At 43.9% G+C, this 24355-nt stretch overlaps 1 protein-coding gene across 1 annotated transcript in view; it reads left to right on the top strand.

Annotated features, from left to right (window-relative positions):
* The window catches only part of LOC122940559 (serine/threonine-protein kinase 4-like), a 72041-nt gene that overhangs the window by 20525 nt on the left and 27161 nt on the right, over window positions 1–24355 (top strand). Inside the window, exons 5-6 of the mRNA XM_044297160.1 lie at window positions 2112–2276; window positions 2997–3164. Coding sequence (XP_044153095.1) covers window positions 2112–2276; window positions 2997–3164 — 333 coding nt within the window. The remainder of the gene's footprint in view (window positions 1–2111; window positions 2277–2996; window positions 3165–24355) is intronic.

The raw sequence follows: 24355 nt of genomic DNA, 5'->3' as shown, positions 1-24355 counted from the left end.
ATCCATGCGCATGGGGCGCTCTGACGTAATTCTGGAGCGCCCCGGGAGCCGCACGGATGGTAAGTATACTGCTCCCCCGCTCCCTGACCTATTCCCTGACCTATTCATTTCTCTGGAGTCATGCACACCTCCGTATTGTATGTGAATCCGTGTAGCATATTGTAGAACATATATTGCGGGCGAGAATGATCCTTTCTTTTTTATAATTGTATGTTTATTATGGTATATAAAACAAAAAACGTGAATACACTCTTACAATGTCATAGTGCACAGAAGTTCCAAGGAGGAGCAATACACAAAACACATCACATACATATTGGATGAGCATATGTAACACTTGACAATATTCCGTGACGGAGCATTGAAGACCAGACAAAAATAAAGCGTTGAATTGATCTAACAATATTAGGACCACATTAGGCAGGAAGGACACAGGTTCGGGTCGGATTTCGGTTCCAAAAACGTCGGTCAGGAGAGCGCCTACTTCAGACCAGTAAGGGCCTATCTTGGGACAATCCCAGAAAATGTGAGGCAATGTACCCCTATGTAAGCCACATCTCCAACAATCACCCGGAACCACTGGATTCATTCTATGTAGGAGGTCAGGAGTGTGATACCAGTACATTAAGATCTTATATTGGTTCTCCTGATGAAGTACCGACATAGATGATTTCGCTGCCCTCCTCCATATAAGGTGCAGAATGATCCTTTCTATTGATGGGAATGAGAAATATGTGAAATGCATATGGAGGGTATCCATATTTTGCAGATCCGTTGTTTGCTGACCAGTCGTGTGCATGAAGCCTTATTGTTTTCCCAGTCACAGCACTGTACGTTTCGCTGTGGCAGTGCCTGGTACTACAGCTCACATCAACGCAGTTCTATTGAAGTGAAGGGGATTGAGCTGCAGTACTTGGCGCACATGCAACCAAATGGTTCCTTCATTCAGCTGATTGGCAGGGGTTTTATGGGTTCAAGCCCCTCAGTCAGCTATTGATGGCCTATCCCAGTGATGGTGAACCTTTTAGAGACCAAGTGCCCAAACTGCAACCCAAAACCCACTTGCTTATCGCAAAGTGCCAACACGGCAATTTACCCTGAACACTACAGTCCAATATAGTATATCTTCCATGTACTTTATCATTTCGATATAATAGCCTGCCTACATGCAATGCACTGCCTGTGCTGTTCATAGTGCGCCCTGCGCTGATGAATGGCAGGAAAAGTCTGAGGCATATTGGTACACCATAGACTTTTTCCAGGGTGTGTGTGCCCACAGAGAGGGCTCTGAGTGCCGCCTCTAGCACCCGTGCTATAGGTTCGCCACCACTGGCCTATCCTAACACAGTACCGGGAGTCTTGGTATTGATAAAGAAGGGGGGAGTAGAGTTTGTACTGGGAACAGAAGGAACAAGAGAGGTGGGGATCTGGGAACTGTAGAACATTGCAGCATTAAGAACATATATATGACTACAAAGTTGCTCATGATGCAATTCCACGCTATAATAGGGAACCTGTCACCAGTTTTATGGTGTCCTAACTAAAGGCAACATAAATAAGTGACTGATTCTCTTAGCAAAATGCTGGGTCACTTTCTTTAATTGACCCAGTCAATCTGCCAACATCTTGTATTGAAAAGCTCCAGCTGATAATGATGAGTCCTGAATATTCATGAGCTCCTGACTCTCCCCGCCTACCTGCTGCTGAATGACAGTTTGTTTCCATATGAATCAGCAGCAGGTGGGCAGGGGAGTGGCTATAGCTCTGAATTAAATATACGCTGGACTTACTGACATCACGCTGGACTCAAATCAGCTCATTAGCATGCGGCATATTTGTGTGTATATTATGAGGTCACCATCTGTCACACCAGTAAGTGAATACATCTAAGGTACTTTTTAGTAGTTAATGATTGTATATAATTAGTTAGATTATAATCAAATATCCACATGACGGGTTCCCTTTAAGTCTCATTAGCACCATAGGAAACGAGCCTTCCATTGATATTCCTCGAGTGACATTCCAAGAGCTAGTAGTATAACAGGCTGCAGCCATATAATGTATATGTTACCGATTTCTATGACAAACACTATTTTATTCTCTCTCCCCAGTTAAAAGAAGAAGAAATAGCAACCATTCTCCAATCAACATTAAAAGGACTGGAATATCTTCATTTCATGAGGAAAATCCACCGAGATATTAAGGCCGGGAACATATTACTAAGCTCTGAAGGGGTTGCTAAACTAGCAGACTTTGGGGTGGCAGGTCAGCTGACTGTAAGTAATTTTCACCATACAGTATAATGATGCAAAAACTATCCACATAGAGGTCCCATCCATGATTCCATCTGTCAGTCAGACATGTGACCTCAAATCTATGGGGCAGAAGCAGTGACCTCAGTAGACCAGTGGATATCAGTTTATTGTAACAGTAAATGGGTTGTGTGGATTCAGTAAGAACCAGAGAAGTACTGGGGATTAGAGAATTTAGCAGTACTTACCTAGCAGATCCAGCACCCCCGTTCCAGCTCTCTCAGCCAGGCTCTTTTTTTCCTTCTGCAGTGGTGAATGAATCCACATTGACAACACGTGACCACTGTAAACCCGTCACTGGCCTCAATGGTACACCAGAGAAGTGCCAGGCTAAACCTTCCCTTGTGGTCTCAGAAAACAGAGTGAGAGAAAGTAGGTGGTTGTCTGAGGATGGGCATCCACCTAGCGACCACGGAATGTTAGTGTGCCACAGCCATTCTGCCACGACTCGCCACAGTGTCTCAGCAAGTACTGATGAAGCACATGGCAAAAAAAGTGGCAAACTACTGCAGTTTTACCATGTGGCACACAACTCTCCCGTGGCCTCTACGTAGAAACCCAACCTCCTGCTAATTAAAGACAACTGGGCCAAAAGGGAAAGTGCTAATATCCGAGGCAAACCATAAAATAGGTCTAATATGTGGCTGCTCTGTATTGTTTAGCTGAAGTGTTATTTTTCATCAGGATACCATGGCAAAGCGGAACACTGTTATCGGTACTCCATTTTGGATGGCTCCAGAAGTGATTCAAGAGATTGGATATAACTGTGTTGCAGATATTTGGTCCCTTGGCATAACTGCAATTGAGATGGCTGAAGGGAAGCCGCCATATGCTGATATTCATCCAATGAGGGTAAGAGCTATGAATTATGACTAGAATGGAAGGTAAAGGCGTTGTGCCAAGTATGAAACAGGATAGGGCATAACTAACTGATCGGTGCAGGCTTGACCACTGGGACCACCAATGATCCCGAGAATGGAGGTTCCATGTTCCAATCCTGATGGAGCAGTATGCGGAGCGTGCGCCCTGGCCATGTTCCAGTCCTGAAGGAGAGGTTTGCAGTATGTACCCCATTCCACTTTATTTAATCTCTGTGGGACTGCTGAAAATAACCAAGCTCTGTACTCGACCATCTTTGGCAACGGTGTAGAGGATAAGTGGAGTGGCAGGGTGTACGCTTAGCCTGCCGCTCCATGTGGGCTGGTACGTAGGACACCCATTCATGGGATCGCTAAGTGTTCTAGCAGTTGGACCTCCTTAAAAAGCTTTGGGTTGTGCCAAGTATGAAAGTTATCCTCTATCCACAGGCTAGGGCAGTGATGGCGAACCTTTTACACGCTGAATTCCCAAACTGTAACCCAAAACCCACTTATTTATTAAAAAGTGCCCACACGGCAATTTAACCTGAATACTACAGTCCAATGTAGTATATTTTCCATGTACTTTATAATTTAGCTATAATATCCTGCCTGCATTCTGTGCACTGTCTGTGCTGTTCATAGTGCGCCCTGCGCTGATGAGTGGCAGGAAAAGTCTAAGGCATATTGTACACCATAGACTTTTTCCAGAGTGTGCGTGCCCACAGATAGGTTCACCACCACTGGGCTAGGGGTTAACTTTCATACTTGGCACAACCTCTTTAAGACTTAAAACTGTATGTTCATGCAACATGGGTGACTTAAATTAAAGCTTCTATTTGAAGCCACTTCACATTTGATATGTTAGAATATAATTTTACAATAATATTAATATTTCTTTACTTTATTAATATCACACGAGTATATTTTCCAGCAGTGTATCCAAGTCAAGAGGGCTTAGAATCTAATTTCCATCAGGTATAGATACACATAGTACATTCTGGGGCCCACACAATGTGGTCCTCATACAAGTATTAACAGTGCCAAAGTGAATCCTTTTTTAGATGTAGGTAAGTTACTGCCCTGTAAATGCTGTTTAGGGCAGCCTGTATACTCTAAATATACCACGGATATAAAGATAAAGGAATATATGTCTTTAAAGGGGTTTTCCAAGCTTTTAATATTGATGACTTCTCCTCTGGATAGGTCATCAATATCAGATCGGCAGGGGTCTGACTCCCGGCACCCCGTCCGATGAGCTGTATGAAGAGAAGGTGCACCCCGTCTCTTGTATCTCTTCCTGCTTGCCATAGACATAGCAGCAGTGAGCAGGAAGCGAGACAGGAGACGGCACAAGCGCCGTCTGAGGATAGGTCATTAATATTAAAAGCCTGGAAAACCCCTTTAGTAGTACACAATTTTATCTAGAGGGAAGAAATAGCATCAAATAGCAAGAGAACTAACTCAACCAGATAAATTCCCCACTTCTCTAGTTCTACCGTACCAGAGGTGCCCTATGGTTTTTGTTTAGTGCTAATTCACATGACAAATTTTGTGCTTAGATATTTGTGCTGAAATCTACACGGAAATGGCCTCCCATTGTCTTTTAATTGGAATCCAATCTCCCGTCCATATGGGGCGCAGAAATAGTGCCAGGTGTCTGCACTTGGATTGGCCCTATTGAATGGGGTTAAACCCACAGGCGGTATGCTGCATGCAAAATGCAAAACCATGGCAGAAATCCAAGGGGCGGTCTTGAATTTCTGTCATGGAAAAAGACCCTTTCTTTGCTACAGCAATAACAGGTTTGTTTACCTACATGACTGTATCAGCCATTGACTGCCCTCGTAAGTGCTTTACACTTCTTCACAATTTTATCCCTGACCTGTACTGTTGTGTTCCTTGGATTTTATGATGCTGTTTGATCACTAATGTTCTGTAACAAACCTCTGAGGCCTTCACAGAACAGCTGTAGTTATACGGGGAATAAATTACATAGAGGTGGACTCTGCTAATTAGGTTACTTTTGAAGGCAGTTGGTCACACTGGATTTTATTTAAGGGGATCACATCACACTTTTTAGGTTTTTATTTATTAAAAAGTTAGAAAACTATGTATCATTTTCTTTTTACTTCATACATACTTGCTACTTTGTGTTGGTCTATCACATAAATACCCAATAAAATACATTTAAGTTTGTGGATGTAACATGACAAAATGTGGAAAAGCTCAAGGGGTATGAATACCTTTTCAAGACCCTGTATGTCAGGGGTGGCCAACCTGTGGCTATTGAGCCGCATGCGGCTCTAGCTGTGGAGCCGGAAAGCAGTCAGGCCGGCTCACTCTCCATCCCATGCTCAGATCTCTTTTCCTGATCAGGTAATGTTGCTAATTTGCAGGTCGAGCTTACTATCCACTATGTCCTGATGCACACAGTGTGAAAACGTAGTATGTGGAGACATGCACTATAACCTGACGTTGTGCTCATCAGGTCACAGTGGAGAGCGTTTCAGACCTGCAGAGTAGCAGGTGCACGAGCAGTAACCCAGTGCCTGATCAGGAGAGGGAAGAGATAATTATTTTTTTTTAATTATAGAACTGAGCAATGGGGGTCTGATTTGAGCAATGGGGGTCAGATCTGAGAAGGGGGAGATCTGAGCACTGAGGGTCTGACACTGGGAGTCTGATTTGTGTTGTCCGATCTGAGCATTGGGGTTCTTATTTTGGGGGTCTGATTTGGAGGTCTGATGAAGTTTGGGGATCTTATTTTAGGTCAGATGAGGATTGGGGATCTGATTTAGGAGTCTAATCTGAGGTCGGATGAAAAATATATTTTTTCTTTTATTCTCTGGTAATGAAAAATAAGAAAAATATATTTTTATCAGACCTGAGATCAGATGAAAAATCTTTTTTTCTCTTATTTTTCTTTGTTTAAACCTAGGTGCATCTTGTAGGGCCAAAAATACAGTGACCTGTGTTTAAATTTGGGTCTGTAAGGTTGACCACCCCTGCTGTATGTTAAGGCTACTTTCACACTCTCATTTGGTGCGGATCCGTCATAGATCTGCACAGACGGATCCGCACCGATAATACAACCGCATGCACCTGTTCAGAATGGATCAGTTTGTATTATCTTTAACATTGCCCAAACGGATCCGTCTTAAACACCATTGAAAGTCAATAGGGGACTTATATTGTGTGCCAGGACGGATCCGTTTGCCTCTGCATCGTCAGGCGAAATGGAGGCAGAACGGAGGCAAACTGATGCATTCTGAACGGATCCTTTTCCATTCAAAATGCATTAGGGCAAAACTGATCCGTTTTGGACCGCTTGTGAGAGCTCTGAAACGGATATAGAACCTGTGGCACCAAAAATATAAAATATGCAGAATTGTACTATATAGGGATAAAGAATAGTCAATCATAATCACAGGAAGGAAACAGGTATCTGTCATTTATTATCTAAAGAAGGGGTCATTGTACATTCCAAAACTCCTTGTCACATACTTGCCTGATGCCGGCCGGGGTCATTCCGTTGCTGTGACAACTTGCTCTGCGGACTGTCGGGCTGGTTGACCTAACAGGGACGTAGGGCCAATGAGGCTTGGTTCCTGCGTCACATGCTTCGTATTGTGGTGTATTATACTATTGTTTGGATTACTGTTATTCTGACTTTTGCATTGTCTTTGACCTTGCTCCTGACTGCTGATTATTCATTTTGGCCTTATCTCCTGGCACAGAGCCCTTTTGGTATTTGATTCTGTGTTTGTATCTTGTGTTGGTTCTGACATATCTCTTTGGTTTGACTTGGCTTTTTTATTGTGATCCGGTCCTGGTTTTGCCTGTCTGGATTTTACCTCTTTTTGTCTGACTACACTTTTACCCCATTAGGTTTAGGCCTTAGTCAAATCAGGGACCATTGCCAAGTTGTGGGCCACCATTTAGGGTGGATCGTGCAAGTAGGTACGGGTGAAGTACAAAACTGCACTGTTCTCCAACCTTTATAAAATGCGTTTTAAGTTTTGCAGTCACTTATTCTGGCATCTATGAGAATTTCTCGGATGACAGCGCAGTTGGGTTCTTTTTGATACTACTACTGCATTCATCACTGGATGTCCTTCCAGTCCTTCCTGGCAACGGGATTCATTCACAAGCACAAATGAGAGTAGTGCCTTTTAGCACAACTAATCAAGGTGAGCACATAGACCATCACCAGACCTTTTTTCATTATTTCACAGTATATACATACTTTTTCTCCAGATTTTTTGTAATAAAGATAATCACAGGAATGATTGTAGTATAGAATAGTATATATAACAATATAAACTTCCAATACCACTGCAATTATCCGGCAGATTATCGGGAACCAACGTTCCTGTGAGTGCTCGTTCCTAACAAATTGCCAGTCTAAAGGTGCAGGTGACACGCTCGTCCATCGGGTGAGCCTGTCGTTCGTGCAGGCACCTAAATTATCGTTTCTTGGCAGCAGATCATGCTGTCTAAACAGAGATCTGCTGCACAGAATTAGTGCAGCTGTATGAGGACGATCCTTTGTTCTTCTACCGTGTAGGTTATCACGCTTCACCTCCATTAAACGAGTAGCCGACTGTCGGGAAGGAACGCATCCTTCCAGACAATCAACTATAACTCGACCCGTCTAAATCCACCTTAACTCTTGAACATGATTACTGTGTTCATAGGTTGCTGGATAGCTAAATGTGAATTTCTTCTGTATTCCCCTTTGTTACTCACAAATATTGAAGCAACTTCTGTGAGATCCACAAGAGGGAGACGGTGATCTACCAGTGAGCTGCTGTAATCCATACGGTAGGAGATTCTGACATGTTCACAAATACACCGAATGAAAGTAATCCGTGTTTATGGAAACTGAAAATATAAATTTATATTCAATTACTAAAAACCCAGATGAAAAACTAGAAACTGCAAATTTTACAACCAAACTGTTTTCCTAAACTCCTACCTGCATCTAAAATGTCAAAATGGGAAAATAAATACATGTTTATCATCTTCACCAATGAAGGACCAGTGTCCATCTACCACTAATGAATACGGCATGAATATACTGCCTGTTTGTTAGGGACGCTAAAGGACTGTCTTGTGGATATTTACGATGAGGAAAGGGACTGTTCACATCAGCATTGTGGCTTTCATGTGTCACAGAAGCCCCAGCGCCCCCTGCCCTCATACAGTGGGTACTTATAGTCCACAATGTACCCCATTGACTGAGGGTGCCCATACACATTAGATGTATGTTGGGTGAACCCCTTGATTTTGGCAGTGTCAAGTGACTAATGTATATGGGGGTGTCCTGAAGTATTGGGAATGTTGCATTTGTTCCCGCATGTGATAAGCCGCTGCCAGAGGAGTCGAATCGGTAATCAAGTGTATGTGTATGGGGGAGTCTGACTATTGAGACCCCCATTGATTATGAAAACAAGGGCCATGTCCCCCTGAAATAAATGGAGTGGCTGATCGAACATGCTCACTGCCGCTGTATTCATGGGACTGTATATCCAAGTGCTGTACTTATATGTCTCCAACAGTCCCTTAGAGAATGAATGGAGCAGCAGTGCACATGCTTGACCAGCCGCTCCATTCGTTTTGGAGGTAAAAGGCACCCACCGATCTAATAGTTTTACCCTATCCTGTGAGTAGGTGATAACTTCCTCTATTATTCCTGTGAGTAGAGTTAAAGGGGTTGTCTCAAGTTGGCAAATAGCATTTATTACAGTATGTAGAGAAAGTTAATACAAGCCACTTACTAAGGTATTCTTCATATTGCTTCCTTTGCTGGCTGGATTCATTTGTCCATCAAATTTTACACTGCTTGCTTTTATGGTTACGACCACCCTGTAATCCATCAGAGGAGGCCGTGAATCCAGTAGTTTATAATATTCTTTGCTTTCATTTTTGATCAGACTGTTAGTGGATTCAGCAAAGCAGAAAGAAAATCACAACTAAAGCTACATGCACACGGCCGTTGTTTTGGTCTGCATCCGAGCCGCAGTTTTGGCGGTTCAGAGGGCGGACCCATTCATTTCAATGGGGCCGCAAAAGATGCGGACAGCACTCAGTGTGCTGTCCACATCCGTAGCTCCGTTCCGTGGACCGCAAAAAAAACGCGCTTTGCGGACAAGAATAGGCAGTTATATTGAAGGCTGTACGTGCCGTTCCGCAAATTGCGGAACGCACACGGACGCCATCCGTGTTTTGCAGACCGCAGAACACACAGCGGACGTGTGCATATAGCCTAAGGCCTCGTTCACATTTCCATTTTTGTCAGCTTTTTTTGGATCAGTGGAAAAATCGCGGAGACAGGCACCACTGTGGTCCATAATCAAGCAGGCCCTTTGAAGTCTATGAAAGAACACAGACACAACATGGATGACATCTGTGTTTGGTCATTTTTTCATGGACCACTGATGACCATGGAGATGCACTGGAAAATAAATTTCAGCCTAGCAGTGTCCATGGAACACAGTTGACACACGGAGGGCAACAAATGGACACACAGAGCAAACAGGGATCCTTTACAGATGAAATACAGATGGATTCTTTCACGGATGTCAGGCGGACATGGAATGTGAATGAGGCCTAAAACTACCTTCTTCCATTTTCACATAAGGGTAGGTTTACACTAGCGTTAGGGATTCCGTTATGGCTTTCCATTATAACGTGGTTGTAACGGAAAATAACAGAATGCATAAGACGGAAGAACGGATGCGTTCTTCTGCTCATAGACTTGTATTATGATGGAATGCAAAACGAAAGCCTTTAAAAGGCATTCTGTTTGCTTTCCGTCCTAATAGAAGTATATGGGGAATCAAAACGAATCCGCCTGGGTCCCGTTATGCAAGACGGAAAAAAAAGTCTTCCGTTTTGCATTCTGTCTGGGCATTCCGTTATAACCATGTTATAATGGAACGCCATAACGGAATCCCTAATGCTAGTGGGAACCCACCCTTAGTTTAAGGGTAGGGATGAGCGAACTTGGGTTTTTAAGGTTCGGGTTCAGGTTATCTAATAATTCCGTTATGGATTCCTCTAGTAGCGGAATCCATAACGGAATTCTTAGATAAGCCAAACCTTGTATGCCGAACTTGAAAACACAAGTTCGCTCATCCCTATTTAAGGGGGATATTATTTGTTCAGCTCCATTTGACTGTGGGTTCTCCTCCCAGAAGATGAGTGTAGGGGTTTGCTGTCAGATATATCCTACCCATTGCCAAGTGCCATTATAATGCTGTAAACAGAGTTCTTCGCCTTACCTGTCAGTGGTTTTACTGTCATGGCTGATCAGTGTACTCTATAGACCACAGATTGAGCCATCATCAGTAATGACATGGTCAAGAACTAAGATCAGTTTGAACCAGCTTGAGCAGTCATACTCCTTTTAATGTTCCTGCTCTAGTGGTTTTGGGGGAGGATGAAAGATAATGGAATAAAATTATATAAAGCAACGTATAATAAAATAGAAATGTATAATTTACAGATGTGTTGTTGTACACAAGTGCTACATTCCAGTCAGCAGATCGTGCTGTGTGAACAGGGGTCTGCAGGAACAATGAATCCAGGGATCTCAACTCTCCCGGAGGTTCAGGGAGTCTCCCGCTATTAGATAGCGGCTCCCTGACACCCTCATGTGAAACAATATCTCCCGGAAAGGTTTATCTCAGTCAGATAGCAGAGCAGAGAGATAAGAGAAGTGACAGGACAGAGTTTAGATTACAGGTTGAATTAACCCTTTAGGGTCAAATTGGCTTCTCAAGGAGATATATATGTTAAAGGCATCCCTTCTGTCTCATTCAGTAGCTATATAACTATTGAGAGAGATGCATTTTTAAAAAAATACATTTACACATTTAACCCTCCATTTTAATTATATTATTTACCCCAGTGTTAAATTCACACCCCCTGGATGCTTTAATCATATATATAAATATGATAATTTGGGGCAGGGTAATGAGCCCGGTCCTCCACACCATAGAGCAAAGTGTGCAGATACTGCATATGTTTGGAAAATGTAATAAAAAGTTCGTGAAAAAAAAAAAAAAAAACCTCCCTGAAATGAGTTTTTGCAGGTTGGGATGTCTGTGAATCTGTAGGATGATGAGCGATGATAACAGCCATCATGCATCCTAATACTGTGGAGGTGATCTCTGCCTGTAAATGCAGCTTTTCACCTCCACTGGCGAGCAGGAGATTGTCGTGAAGGAACGCTTATGTGCTTGTCGGTGCAGCAGTGTAAATGTCCACAGGGTGCTCAGATCATTTTTACGATGGGCTACACTGATTAAATGAGAAAAGTGGGTCATTAGGTAGGTAAAACCTCATTGTAGCGACAATGTAGTACAATATAATGTAATTTGCCTGCCATTCTTAATCACATTCTTGTTGGCCTCCGCTGCTGTACAGTGCATGATTATGGCCCGTGGATCTACAGAAATATATTTTAGATCTGTGTTAGGGCTCGTTCACACGAACGTGTGCTGCCCGTTGCCATATTACGGATCTCCTTTGCAGATCCGCAATACACAGGCACCGTTCCGTGTGCATTCCGCATCTGGAGATGCGGAACGGAACACTGCGGAAGCACTACGCAGTGCTTCCTGGGGTTCTGTTCCATGCCTCCGCACCGCAAAAAGATAGAGCATGTTCTATTTTTTTGCGGAAGGGAGGGATCGCGGACCCATTGAAGGGAATGGGTCCACGATCCCCATGAGCTGAGCCTGTCACCAGGGAATTCACTGTGAAAGCAGGCACAGTGGGGGAGATTTATCAAACTGGTGTAAAGTAGAACTAGCTTAGTTACCGATAGCAGCCAATCAGATTCCACCTTTCATTTTCCAAGGGGGTGTTGAAAAATTAAAGATGGAATCTGATTGGTTGCCATGGACAACTAAGTCAATTTTCCTTTACACCATGTTTAGTAAATCTACCCCAGTGTCTTCTAGGGCTCAGCTGAATGTAATGATATCTTTCACAGTGCAATCTGTAGCTTACAGGGAATCTTTTAGCTTTTAAAAAAAAAAAAAGAACATACTAGTGTAAGTGATGCTGAGTACGATTATGTAATTTTTTTCTTCATACTTAGAGGTTTTGCCATCCCAGACAATGGGGGAATATCACTAGGATATGCCCCCATTGTCTGATACAGGGGGGACATGCACCTACTATGAGAACGGAGCGGGAAAATGAATGGAGGGCGCACTACGCATGCACAGCCGCCCTCCAATTATTTCTATGGGGCCGCCGAAAATAGCTGGCTCGACTATTTCCGTCTGCACCATAGAAATGAATGGGAGCAGGGGCTGCGCGTGTGCTGTGCACTCCAATTCACTTCCATGGTAGCAGCGGGGAGCAGCGCTTAATTATTGGGACATCGACACAATTCTAACATTTGTGGCTCTATACACCACCACAATGGATTTGAAATAAAACTAACAAGATGTGCTGTAACTGCAGACTGTCAGCTTTAATTTGAGGATACTCACATCCAAATCAGGTGAATGGTGTAGGAATTACAGCAGTTTGCACATGTGCCTCCCACTTGTTAAGGAACCAAAAGTAATAGGACAGAATAATAATCATAAATCAAACTTTCACTTTTTAATACTTGGTTGCAAATCCTTTGCAGTCAATCCCAGCCTGAAGTCTGGAACGCATAGACATCACCAGACGCTGGGTTTCATCCCTGGTGATGCTCTGCCAGGCCTCTACTGCAACTGTCTTCAGTTCCTGCTTGTTCTTGGGACACTTTCCCTTCAGTTTCGTCTTCAGCAAGTGAAATGCATGCTCAATCGGATTCAGGTCAGGTGATTGACTTGGCCATTGCATAACATTCCACTTCTTTCCCTTAAAAAACTCTTTGATTGCTCTTGCAGTATGCTTTGGGTCATTGTCCATCTGCACTGTGAAGCGCCGTCCAATGAGTTCTGAAGCATTTGGCTGAATATGAGCAGATAATATTGCACAAACACTTCAGAATTCATCCTGCTGCTTTTGTCAGCAGTCACATCATCAATAAATACAAGAGAACCAGTTCCATTGGCAGCCATACATGCCCACGCCATTACACTACCACCACCATGATTCACTGATGAGGTGGTATGCTTAGGATCATGAGCAGTTCCTTTCCTTCTCCATACTCTTCTCTTCCCATCACTCTGGTACAAGTTGATCTTGGTCTCACCTGTCCATAGGATGTTGTTCCAGAACTGTGAAGGCTTTTTTAGATGTCGTTTGGCAAACACTAATCCGGCCTTCCTGTTTTTGAGGCTCACCAATGGTTTACATCTTGTGGTGAACCCTCTTTATTCACTCTGGTGAAGTCTTCTCTTGATTGTTGACTCTGACACACATACACCTACCTCCTGGAGAGTCTTCTTGATCTGGCCAACTGTTGTGAAGGGTGTTTTCTTGACCAGGGAAAGAATTCTTCGGTCATCCACCACAGTTGTTTTCCGTGGTCTTCCAGGTCTTTTGGTGTTGCTGAGCTCACCGGTGCGTTCCTTCTTTTTAAGAATGTTCCAAAAAGTTGCTTTGGCCACACCTAATGTTTTTGCTATCTCTCTGATGGGTTTGTTTTGTTTTTCTCTTTGGATCTCATCTGTTGACAGCAACAGATTCCAAATGCAAATAGCACACTTGAAATGAACTCTGACCTTTTATCTGCTCATTTATCAATTAGGATAATGAGGGAATAACACACACCTGGCCATGGAACAGCCGAGAAGCCAGTTGTCCCATTACTTTTGGTCTCTTAACAAGTTGGATGCAAACTGTTGTAATTCCTACACCGTTCACCTGATTTGGATGTAAATACCCTCAAATTAAAGCTGACAGTCTTCAGTTAAAGGGAACCTGTCACCGGGATTTTGTGTATAGAGATGAGGACATGGGTTGCTAGATGGCCGCTAGCACATCCACAATATCCCGTCCCCATAGCTCTGTATGCTTTTATTGTGTAAAAAAAACTATTTGATACATATGCAAATTAACCTGAGATGAGTCAGGGACAGGACTCATCTCAGGTTAATTTGCATATGTATCAAACCGGTGACAGGTTCCCTTTAAAGCACATCTTGTTCTTTTTATTTCAAATCCACAGTGGTGGGGTATAGAGCCAAAAATGTTAGAATTGTGTCGATGTCCCAGTATTTATGGACCTGACTGTATAATGAAGTGGACTCAAAGAGGAGTCCTCTCAATGCATTTTACGGCTAGTTTCTGAGAGCACAGGGTCAGGATGCAAGTTAGTCCTCATGCACACTACTGTTGTGTGTTTTGTGGTCCGCAAATTGCGGGTCCGCAAAACACTGATGGCGTCTGTGTGCGTTCAGTCATTTTGCGGAACGACGCGGACAGCCATTGATATAACTGCCTATTCTTGTCTGCAAAATGGACAGGTTATATTTTTTTTGAGGACCACAGAACGGAGCGTAGAGTGCTGTCCGCATCTTTTGCGGCCCCATTGAAGCGAATAGGTCTGCATCCAAGCCGCAACTACTGCGGCTCGGATGCGGACCAAAACAACGGTCGTGTGCATGAGGCCTAAGTATGAAAATAAATTACATAATTGGACCGGACTCGGAGTCCCTTACTTTATACAGATTCCCTTTAGGGCTCATGCACACGACTACTACAGATGCTGCCTATGTGCGTAAAAGTAACGCAAAACAGACAAGAATAGGACATGGTCCTTTTTTTTTTTTTTTTTGTGGGGCCGTGGGATGGATCAACGGATGTGGACAGCACACGAAGTGAGACTGATTGGTGGGGGTCTGTTTGAGAAGGCAGCAGTGCTCTTGGTAGCGCTGCAGCCTCCTCTCAGCTCACCAAGCACAGTGCCGTACATTGTATAGCTGTTCTTCTTGATATCGCAGCCTAGCCGTATCCACTTCAATAGGGCTGAGCTGCACCTAGGTTATGTGACTGATCCGGGTGTTGGACCCCCACCGATCAGATACTGATGACCTATCCAGAGGATAGATCATCAGTATATATAGCAACAGAAGAAAGTGATCCAGCTTCCAAGATGGCAGTAATAAACGTGATATTCTTTATTTAATAGGTGCAGAATAAAATCCAACATATACTTCTTAGCGTTTCGGATAATCAGGTTCGGATCCTTACTCATGACAATAGTAAATACTGAGTGCCGGTCTTATATAGAGTTAGGCCCCATGCACACGGCCGTTGTTCACAGCCGTGTGCGGGCCGTGGAACCGCGGCCTGGATCCCTCCTGAGAGCAGGAGCGCACGGCGTCACTGGTTGCTATGACGGTGTGAGCTCCCTGCTGCCGCCGCAATACAGTAATACACTGGTATGATCTTTACCAGTGTATTACTGTACTGTGCCGGCAGCAGGGAGCGCACGGCGTCATAGCAACCAGTGACGCCGTGTGCTCCTGCTCTCAGGAGGGATCCAGGCCGCGGTTCCACGGCCCGCACACGGCTGTGAACAACGGCCGTGTGCATGGGGCCTTACAAGAAATATTCCTAGGGGCGAGTTCACATGTCTCAGGAGAAACTGCTCCAAGGATGAGGCATTTTCCAGGGAGTTGGATTCAGCCTCTGATCGCCTCAGGGCACGTGGATATTCTCATGATTCTTTAGAGGCTACTAGGTCTTACATTTCGTCCAAAAAACACACAGATGTGGTCTTCCCGGATAATAGAGGCAGAATATCTAAAGGTAAATGAACATATCGCAAGAATCCTATTTTTGCCACGACCTACAGTTTGGAATATTCCTAAATCTGCCTTATCATCCGAAAACACCTTTCTACCTTACGTCATGATCTGCAATGGTCAGATATAGTGTGCTTAGGTATCACCTGCATTGCCCGCAGGGCGCCTACTATAGCACAAAAAATTAGTCCTAGTCTTTTCTCGGACTCTGTTCAGACATCACAGTGCTGGCTGCAATTTAAGGGCACTTTCAAATGTGGTCGCCGCATTTGTATGTGTTGTGACTTTATACAATCAGGCCCAACCCTTCAATCTACAGCTAACAGTAAAATACACACTTTGAAACAGGATGTTATTTGCAATACCACATTTGTGGTTCATTGCATTACTTGCACATTATGTCAACTACAATATATTGGCTGTACTACAACCAATCTCAAGGTGAAGATACGCAGACACATCTCTGATATACCCTTTGTATTATCTAGAAATGTGTCTGCGGTCAGTGCACACTACACGGCATGTCATGCGGGCGATGTTACTGGTTTAAAAGTACAAGCAGTGGAAAGAGTTAACTGTCCCAAGCGAGGTGGCGACCACAGGCGTGCCCTCCTAAATAGAGAATCCTATTGGATTTTCTTTATGGATACACGCATACCAAAGGGACTCAATCGCAGGCAGGATTTGATATTACATTACTGATCCCAGCACATGTTGTTTTTTTCGTCTTGCTGGTTTTCCAGGATATTTTAATTTGCATGTAAGAAGGAGTGGTTATTGCTAATGACCTCCACCTGAGATGTCCGGCCTCTTTTTTTCTATACAAGACCGACACTCAGTATTTACTATTGTCATGAGTAAGGATCAGAACCTGACAACCCGAAACGCGTAGAAGTACGGCATATGTTGGATTTTATTCTGCACCCATGAAATAAAGGATATCACGTTTATTACTGCCATCTTGGAAGCTGGATCACTTTCTTCTGTTGCTTTCATCCACGCCTGGTTCTTGGTGTTTTTTTTTCTCCGTGCTTCCACTGGTGGTCACTCAGGTGAGCTCCGCCATACTCCATTGCATCAGTATATATAGGTCTCGGAAAACCCCTCTAATTCTGGAGAAAAAGTACTTTAATCTATATGCAAATTAGCAGTTATATCCACCAAGGGCAGGCCCAAGCCACTCTGTGCACAGTTACTCCTCCTGCTTCCTCTGCCAGCCCCTCTCTCTCCCTGATTGACAGGGCCTAACAAGATGACTATGCAGGAGCATCAAGAAGAAAAGTAGGCGCTGGGCAGAGGAAGCAGGACGGGCAAGGATGCACAGAGTTGCTTGGGTCCACCTTCAGTGCACTCATCTGCTCATTTGCATATGGATTAAAAGTACTTTTTTCTCCACAATGACTCAATGGATTGCTAAGTGAACGGTATCATTACATTCAGTGGAGCCATTCCTACAGGGCATTGGGCCTGGTTTACCAGTGAATTTTGTAGTGACAGACTCCCCCTTTAAGTGACCCACCATTATACTTTTAGTGCTACATTTGACCACAGCCCCTTTATGTTGTACTATCTTATGATTGAACAAAAAGGTTATACATCTTGGAGGCCAGAACTATGCATGTTCAAAATAGAAGACAATCTTGTACTTTAGATCCGAAATGATAACTTATTCTGATGACAGGTTCACAAGGGCAAATGATAACAAGTTGAATTACACAGGAGCCCTACAGGGATATTTGCTCCATCTTTATAAAGAAAGTGATTATTTTTTTTATTTTTTTTATATTAGGAATTTGGTATTTATAGCAATTAAAGAGGACCTGTCCCCTCTCCTGAAATGTCAGTTTCAGTAAATTCTTATTTTTTATTATTCCCCATTAAATAACAATTCTGGAGCATCTTTCTCATAACTTGATGTTGTGCCCCTCCTCTGTTATACCTATTGGAATGTATGAATAAATAGACAACTTCACCATTCATCTTGTCAAAGAGGCATGTGCCTGCACAGTCTAACACTTATCTTCTAATCTTATCAGTGCTGTAAGTATTAGGGCTGATTCACACGACCACGATCAGCCTGGAAAACATGGTCTGTGTGTTGGCCACATCTCCCGGGCCGACTGCAGCTTCCTGACCCAAACTGACTGTATCATACAGTCAGTCTCTATCTGATCGTAGGGCAGTGTACTCGCCTCATCATAGGAGTACAGTACCATAGACCCACAATCAGATAGAGACTGACTGTATCATAAACTATTGCGATACAGTTGGGGTCAGGGAGCCGTGGTCGGCCTGGCAGATGCTGGCCAACAGACAACCCAGGAAATATGTGGTCATGTGAATTGTAGTGACGTATTAAATAAAACAGACATGTTAAGAGAGATGACAGATCTTTACTTGCAGACATTTTTTTGCTAAAATGTCCTCAATAACAACTGCCAGGAAATGGAATAGGAACCTTTTCATATCGTATTTACACCTCTGTTATACTTTTTTTTTTTTCCAACTTGTGATATAATCCAATCCCAGAAACATCAGCGCTGCAGTATGACTGACATCATTGATCTTTAGGTAATGGATCCATTTATGGACCCTGTAGTACTCTTACCGGCCATCCTCCTTATCTTGGGACTCTGCCCAGGATTCTTTATTGATTATAATTTGCTCAGATATCAAATCAGGTTGGAATATTAGATGGAGGATGAGCAGATGCATTCATGATGTTCACACAAGAACTTGTCTTTACCCGCAGCTTCTAGTTGATATAGCGCTGTTTTCCATTACGCCCCATGACAGCACCTGTGAGAGAGATTCTCCCCCTTCCGGACAGTAAACAGGAACTTCCCAGATCTTTAAATTGGTCCACTGCCTTCCACCACTTAGTTCTTTCCTGTTTCCTGTCCAGAGACAGGAGGATTTCTTTTCAGGTCTGTTTTTGGGGCTGCAGGACCTCTAGGGTTAAAAGGACTGAAACCTAGTAGAGGTACCTGTTGGCGTAAGTCTCCACTAGAAGCCGCTGAGAAGCCCGGCTTTTTTTTCCCTTCTTCAGCGCCATGGGGGGATGCCTGGGGCTGCCTCATCGTCCCTTGCCAGGCCGGCGAAGTTCGGCATGAGGGGGAAGGTGTATCTTCTCCACTTATTTGTGGCAGGCCGAGTCTGGACGCGCGCGTCGCACCGGAAGTGACACGTGTGTTCCACCGACCGGAAGGGGAGGAGCCTAAACATGGCGGACGTTACGCGGCCCATTTGAAAAAGGGACCACCGGCCAGCCAGCATGGAGGGAGCAGCGGCAAACCAGATACTTAACCGGACGGCCAGATCTTCGCTCCATTGCAAAAATAAATAAAAATCGGCTCTTCCTTTTGAGGATTTAGGATCCCTTTAAAGATCCAATGGACAAAAGGGCAGACGCCTACTTAAGAAAAAATTGGGAGGCATCCACGTCTGCCTTCAAACTGAATATAGCAACTACTTCAGTGGCAAGGTCATTAAAAGTCTGGTTGGAGGAACTAGAGTCTCATATAGAGAACAAGACTCCTAGGGATCAGCTTCTGGAAGCTATACCAACCATGTCCAGAGCAGTAGACTTTATTTCTGATGCCTCCGCTGATGCATTGAGACTATCTGCTAGAGCGGCCGCACTGTCTAATTCAGCCAGAAGGTCCCTATGGTTGAAGGGGTGGAATGGCGATGTGGCATCAACGCCTAAGCTATGTGCCCTTCCTTGTCAAGGAAATTTTTTGTTTGGGTCAGCCTTGGACGACATTTTAGATGAGGCATCAGATAAGAAAAAAGGATTTCCAACGCCGTCCTTTCCTAGACAGGGGAAGCCATTTCGGAATAGTGAGAGAAGGGTTTTGGGGATCAAAAGAAAAGAAGGGAATGGAGATCGGATAAATCAAAAAGCGTGCTGTTTAAATCCAGACCTCAGACTTTGAGTTCCTCTCAGCAATGACGCCAGACCCCAGGTAGGGGGTCGTCTTTCTTCGTTTTCTCCTACCTGGCGAAATATTACCGCAATCGCCTGGGTAAGAAGTATTATAAAAGAAGGCTACCGCCTAGACTTCAAAAAGCTACCACCCAGGACATTAAAAATCACATCCATAAACCAACATTCTCCAAAACAGGCAGCGCTAATGGAAGAAATAAACAACCTCCTTGGCAAGGCAGTCCTTGTACCAGTTCCGGAAAATGAACAAGGAAAGGGCTTCTATTGGACCCTATTTTTGGTTCCCAAACCCAACGGTACATTCCGACTGATAATAAATCTGAAGAACCTCAACCAATATCTGACATACCAAAAATTCAGGATGGAGTCAATCTCCTCCACAGTCCTTCATCTGTCCCCCAAATCACAAGCCGTACCTTAGCCAGATGGATTAAGAGAGCGATATTGCGATATCTGGCATATTCAGGTTGTCAGGTGTCTTTGGATTTTTCAGCTCATTCCACTAGGGCAGTAGCCTCCTCCTGCGCAGAAAAGGTGTGCGCTACCATTGAGCAAATTTGTAGGGCAGCAACAGGGAGTTCTCCCTCCACGTTTTACAAGCACTACAGATTGGACCTTTCGTCTATGCAGGACATGTCTTTTGGGAGAAAGGTGCTGCAGGCTGTAGTCCCTCCCTAATAGTCATCTAGTCTAATCTCTCACAGGTGCTGTCATGGGGCAAAAAAAAATTAAATCTATATATAGTCAAGTGTTGTGTCAAAGAGGAGATATGCCCGGGCATATAGTTGGCACAGTTTTCCTTGTGTTATTTTTTGCTTATGTTCTTAGTTTCACTGTATATAGGTGTATTGCTGGTCCCAGGAATCTTGTAAAATACTGAGTGGTGGAAGGCAGTGGACCAATTTAAAGATCTGGGAAGTTCCTGTTTCCTGTCTGGAAGGGGGAGAATCTCTCTCACAGGTGCTGTCATGGGCTCATGGAAAACATATTACCGGTAAGAGTAATTGAAGTATTTTTAGTCTGAACTCTGTACTACAATGAATATTAGTCTTCGTATAAGGGTACATTCACATGACCGTATGAATGGGTCTGCATCTGTTCAGCAATTTTGCCGAATGTATGCGGACCCATTTATTTCAATGGGACCGCAAAAGATGCAGACAGCACACGGAGTGCGGTGCGGTACAATAGGCATTTCTATCATAGAGCTGGCTATGTGTGTTCCGCAAAATGCGAAATGCACATGGCCAGTATCTGTGTTTTGCGGATCTGCAATTTGCAGACCGGAAAACACATACGGTTGTGTAAATGTACCCTATGGCCTCATGCACACGACCGTATTTATTTTGTGGTCCGCAAAAAATACGGTTGACGTCCGTATGCCTTCTGTATTTTGCGGAACGGAACAGCTGGCCCCTAATAGAACAATACTATTCTTATCCGTAATGCGGACAATAATATTCAATTTTCTTGCGGAACGGAAATACAGAAACGGAACGCACATGGAGTAACTTCTGTTTTTTTTTGTTTTTTTTTGGCGGACCCATTGAAATGAATGGTTCTGCATACAGTCCACAAAAAAAACGGACACTGAAGGAAAATACGTTCGTGTGCATGAGCCCTAAAGGAGAGTTTCCCAAAAGTGGACAATGCATCATCAATTCTGATGAACCTGTTTACAACTTTCAGCATTCAGATTACCCACTCCCTTAGCCATTAGTGGCACTGGAGCTTCAGTGCATTTCTCTTTCTCTATATATTTTCTGTATATATTGTGACACAGTGAGGGGAATGGTCTGGGAAAACAGGTATTTTCCTCCCAGCGTGTGCTGCTGGGCTGATTTGCAGCCAGGTGGGGTCAAATACCGGACTGGATTTTAATTGCCGGTTCGGGTTTTTGGCAGCACCTGGCTGTCCTTTAAATAGGCAGCTGGTCTCAGCAGCAGGATCTTTGTGTTGGGATCTGAGACTTGGTGCCAGGTTGGAGGGCTGAGACCCATGGGCCGAGGAAACAGGCCCCCTAAAGCCTGCCGTGGACTGCTGGAGGCAGAACTGACATCAAGGTGACTTGTCTTATATGAACTTTCCAATTTGTGTAACACCAAGATGTACTTTCCATTGTGTGTGAAGTAAACACAAAGACTACAAAGTAACGCATTGTTTTGTGCATTTGACTCAAGTGTGAATAAACACTGAAGTTTTGCGTTAAGAAGTTGTCTTTTGCCTCTGTACTACGTCCGCTTACCCTATCTACCTGACCGAAACCCCACAATTGGTGGAGGATGCGGGCAAGCGCAGTGAGGCATGTGTGATCGCCGAAGTATTGTTTTTTTGTTTTTTTTTTGCTCTGCTAAATTTCAAACGTGACCCTCGACAAAATGGAGGCCATAATGAAGGCTCTTGTGGAAGCTAACCAGCAGCAGTGAGAAACCAACCTGCAACAATGGGAGGCCAACAGGCAGCAGCAAGAAACAAACCAGCTGCTGTTACAACACGTGATGGCTATACAGACGGCCGGAACATCCCAAAGTGTCCGAAAAGCGGTCCGTGCGGCGATCCCCAAGATGACATAGAAACATAGAAACATAGAATGTGTCGGCAGATAAGAACCATTTGGCCCATCTAGTCTGCCCAATATATCTGAATCCTATGAATAGCCCCGGCCCTATCTTATATGAAGGATGGCCTTATGCCTATCCCATGCATGCTTAAACTCCTTCACTGTATTTGCAGCTACCACTTCTGCAGGAAGGCTATTCCATGCATCCACTACCCTCTCAGTAAAGTAATACTTCCTTATATTACTTTTAAACCTTTGCCCCTCTAATTTAAAACTGTGTCCTCTTGTGGTAGTTTTTCTTCTTTTAAATATGCTCTCCTCCTTTACCGAGTTGATTCCCTTTATGTATTTAAAAGTTTCTATCATATCCCCTCGGTCTCTTCTTTCTTCCAAGCTATACATATTAAGGTCTTTTAACCTTTCCTGGTAAGTTTTATCCTGCAATCCATGGACCAGTTTAGTAGCTCTTCTCTGAACTCTCTCTAGAGTATCTATATCCTTCTGGAGATATGGCCTCCAGTACTGCGCACAATACTCCAAGTGAGGTCTCACCAGTGTTCTGTACAGCGGCATAAGCACTTCACTCTTTCTACTGCTTATACCTCTCCCTATACATCCAAGCATTCTGCTTGCATTTCGTGCTGCTTTATTACATTGTCTTCCCACCTTTAAGTCTTCTGAAATAATTACTCCTAAATCCCTTTCCTCAGATACTGAGGTCAGGACTGTGTCGAATATTCTATATTCTGCCCTTGGGTTTTTACGCCCCAGGTGCATTATCTTGCACTTATCCACATTAAATTTCAGTTGCCAGAGTTCTGACCATTCTTCTAGTTTTCCTAAGTCCTTTTCCATTTGGCGTTTCCCTCCAGGAACATCAACCCTGTTACATATCTTTGTGTCATCAGCAAAAAGACAAACCTTACCATCGAGGCCTTTTGCAATATCACTTATGAAGATATTAAACAAAATTGGTCCCAGTACAGATCCCTGTGGAACCCCACTGGTAACATGACCTTGTTTTGAATGTTCTCCATTGACTACAACCCTCTGTTGCCTGTCACTCAGCCACTGCCTAATCCACTCAACAATATGGGAGTCCATGCTCAATGACTGCAGTTTATTGATAAGTCTTCTATGTGGGACAGTGTCAAAAGCCTTACTAAAATCTAGATATGCGATGTCTACTGCACCTCCACCGTCTATTATTTTAGTCACCCAGTCAAAAAAATCTATAAGATTTGTTTGACATGATCTCCCTGAAGTAAACCCATGCTGTTTTTCATCTTGCAATCCATGGGATTTTAGATGTTCCACAATCCTATCCTTTAATAGGGTTTCCATTAATTTGCCTACTATTGATGTCAGACTCACTGGTCTATAGTTGCTCGATTCCTCCCTACTACCTTTCTTGTGAATGGGCACGACATTTGCCAATTTCCAATCTTCCGGGATGACTCCTGTTACTAATGATTGGTTAAATATGCTTAGATGACGTCGAAACCTACCTGGCAATGTACAAGAAGGTGGCCACAAGGGAGAAACTACCCCGAGACTAGTGGGCAGAGGTCGTCTCTCCGTTCCTGTCATCCGATTCTCAGCGGGTGTATTTCGACTTGCCGGACAAACAAGCGACTACCAGAAGGTAAAGGGTGAGATTCTGGCAAGACTGGGGGTGAATGTGTTGATCAGCCTGATGTGCTGAGTCCCACGGCTATGCTGGATCGACTATTGGCTGATATGTTCTGGAGGGCTTTGCCACCCCCTCTCCAGCACTGGATCAGCCAGGTGTCTCCTGGCAATGCCCTGGAGATGGTGGAATGCTATGAGGCTACTAAGAATCTACAGGTTTTTTTTTTTTGTTGAGAGGGGGGCAATCAAACCCCGGAAATCTCCACCCCAGGCCCGGAGATTTGGGCCGATGAAACCCACCCGGGATGTACCCACTATGGGCCTGGCTCCGT

The sequence above is a fragment of the Bufo gargarizans genome, chromosome 6 (assembly GCF_014858855.1).
Source record: "Bufo gargarizans isolate SCDJY-AF-19 chromosome 6, ASM1485885v1, whole genome shotgun sequence".
NCBI lineage: Eukaryota > Metazoa > Chordata > Amphibia > Anura > Bufonidae > Bufo > Bufo gargarizans.
Note: the sequence above shows the minus strand (reverse complement) of the source record. Positions and strands in the feature narration are given on the sequence as shown.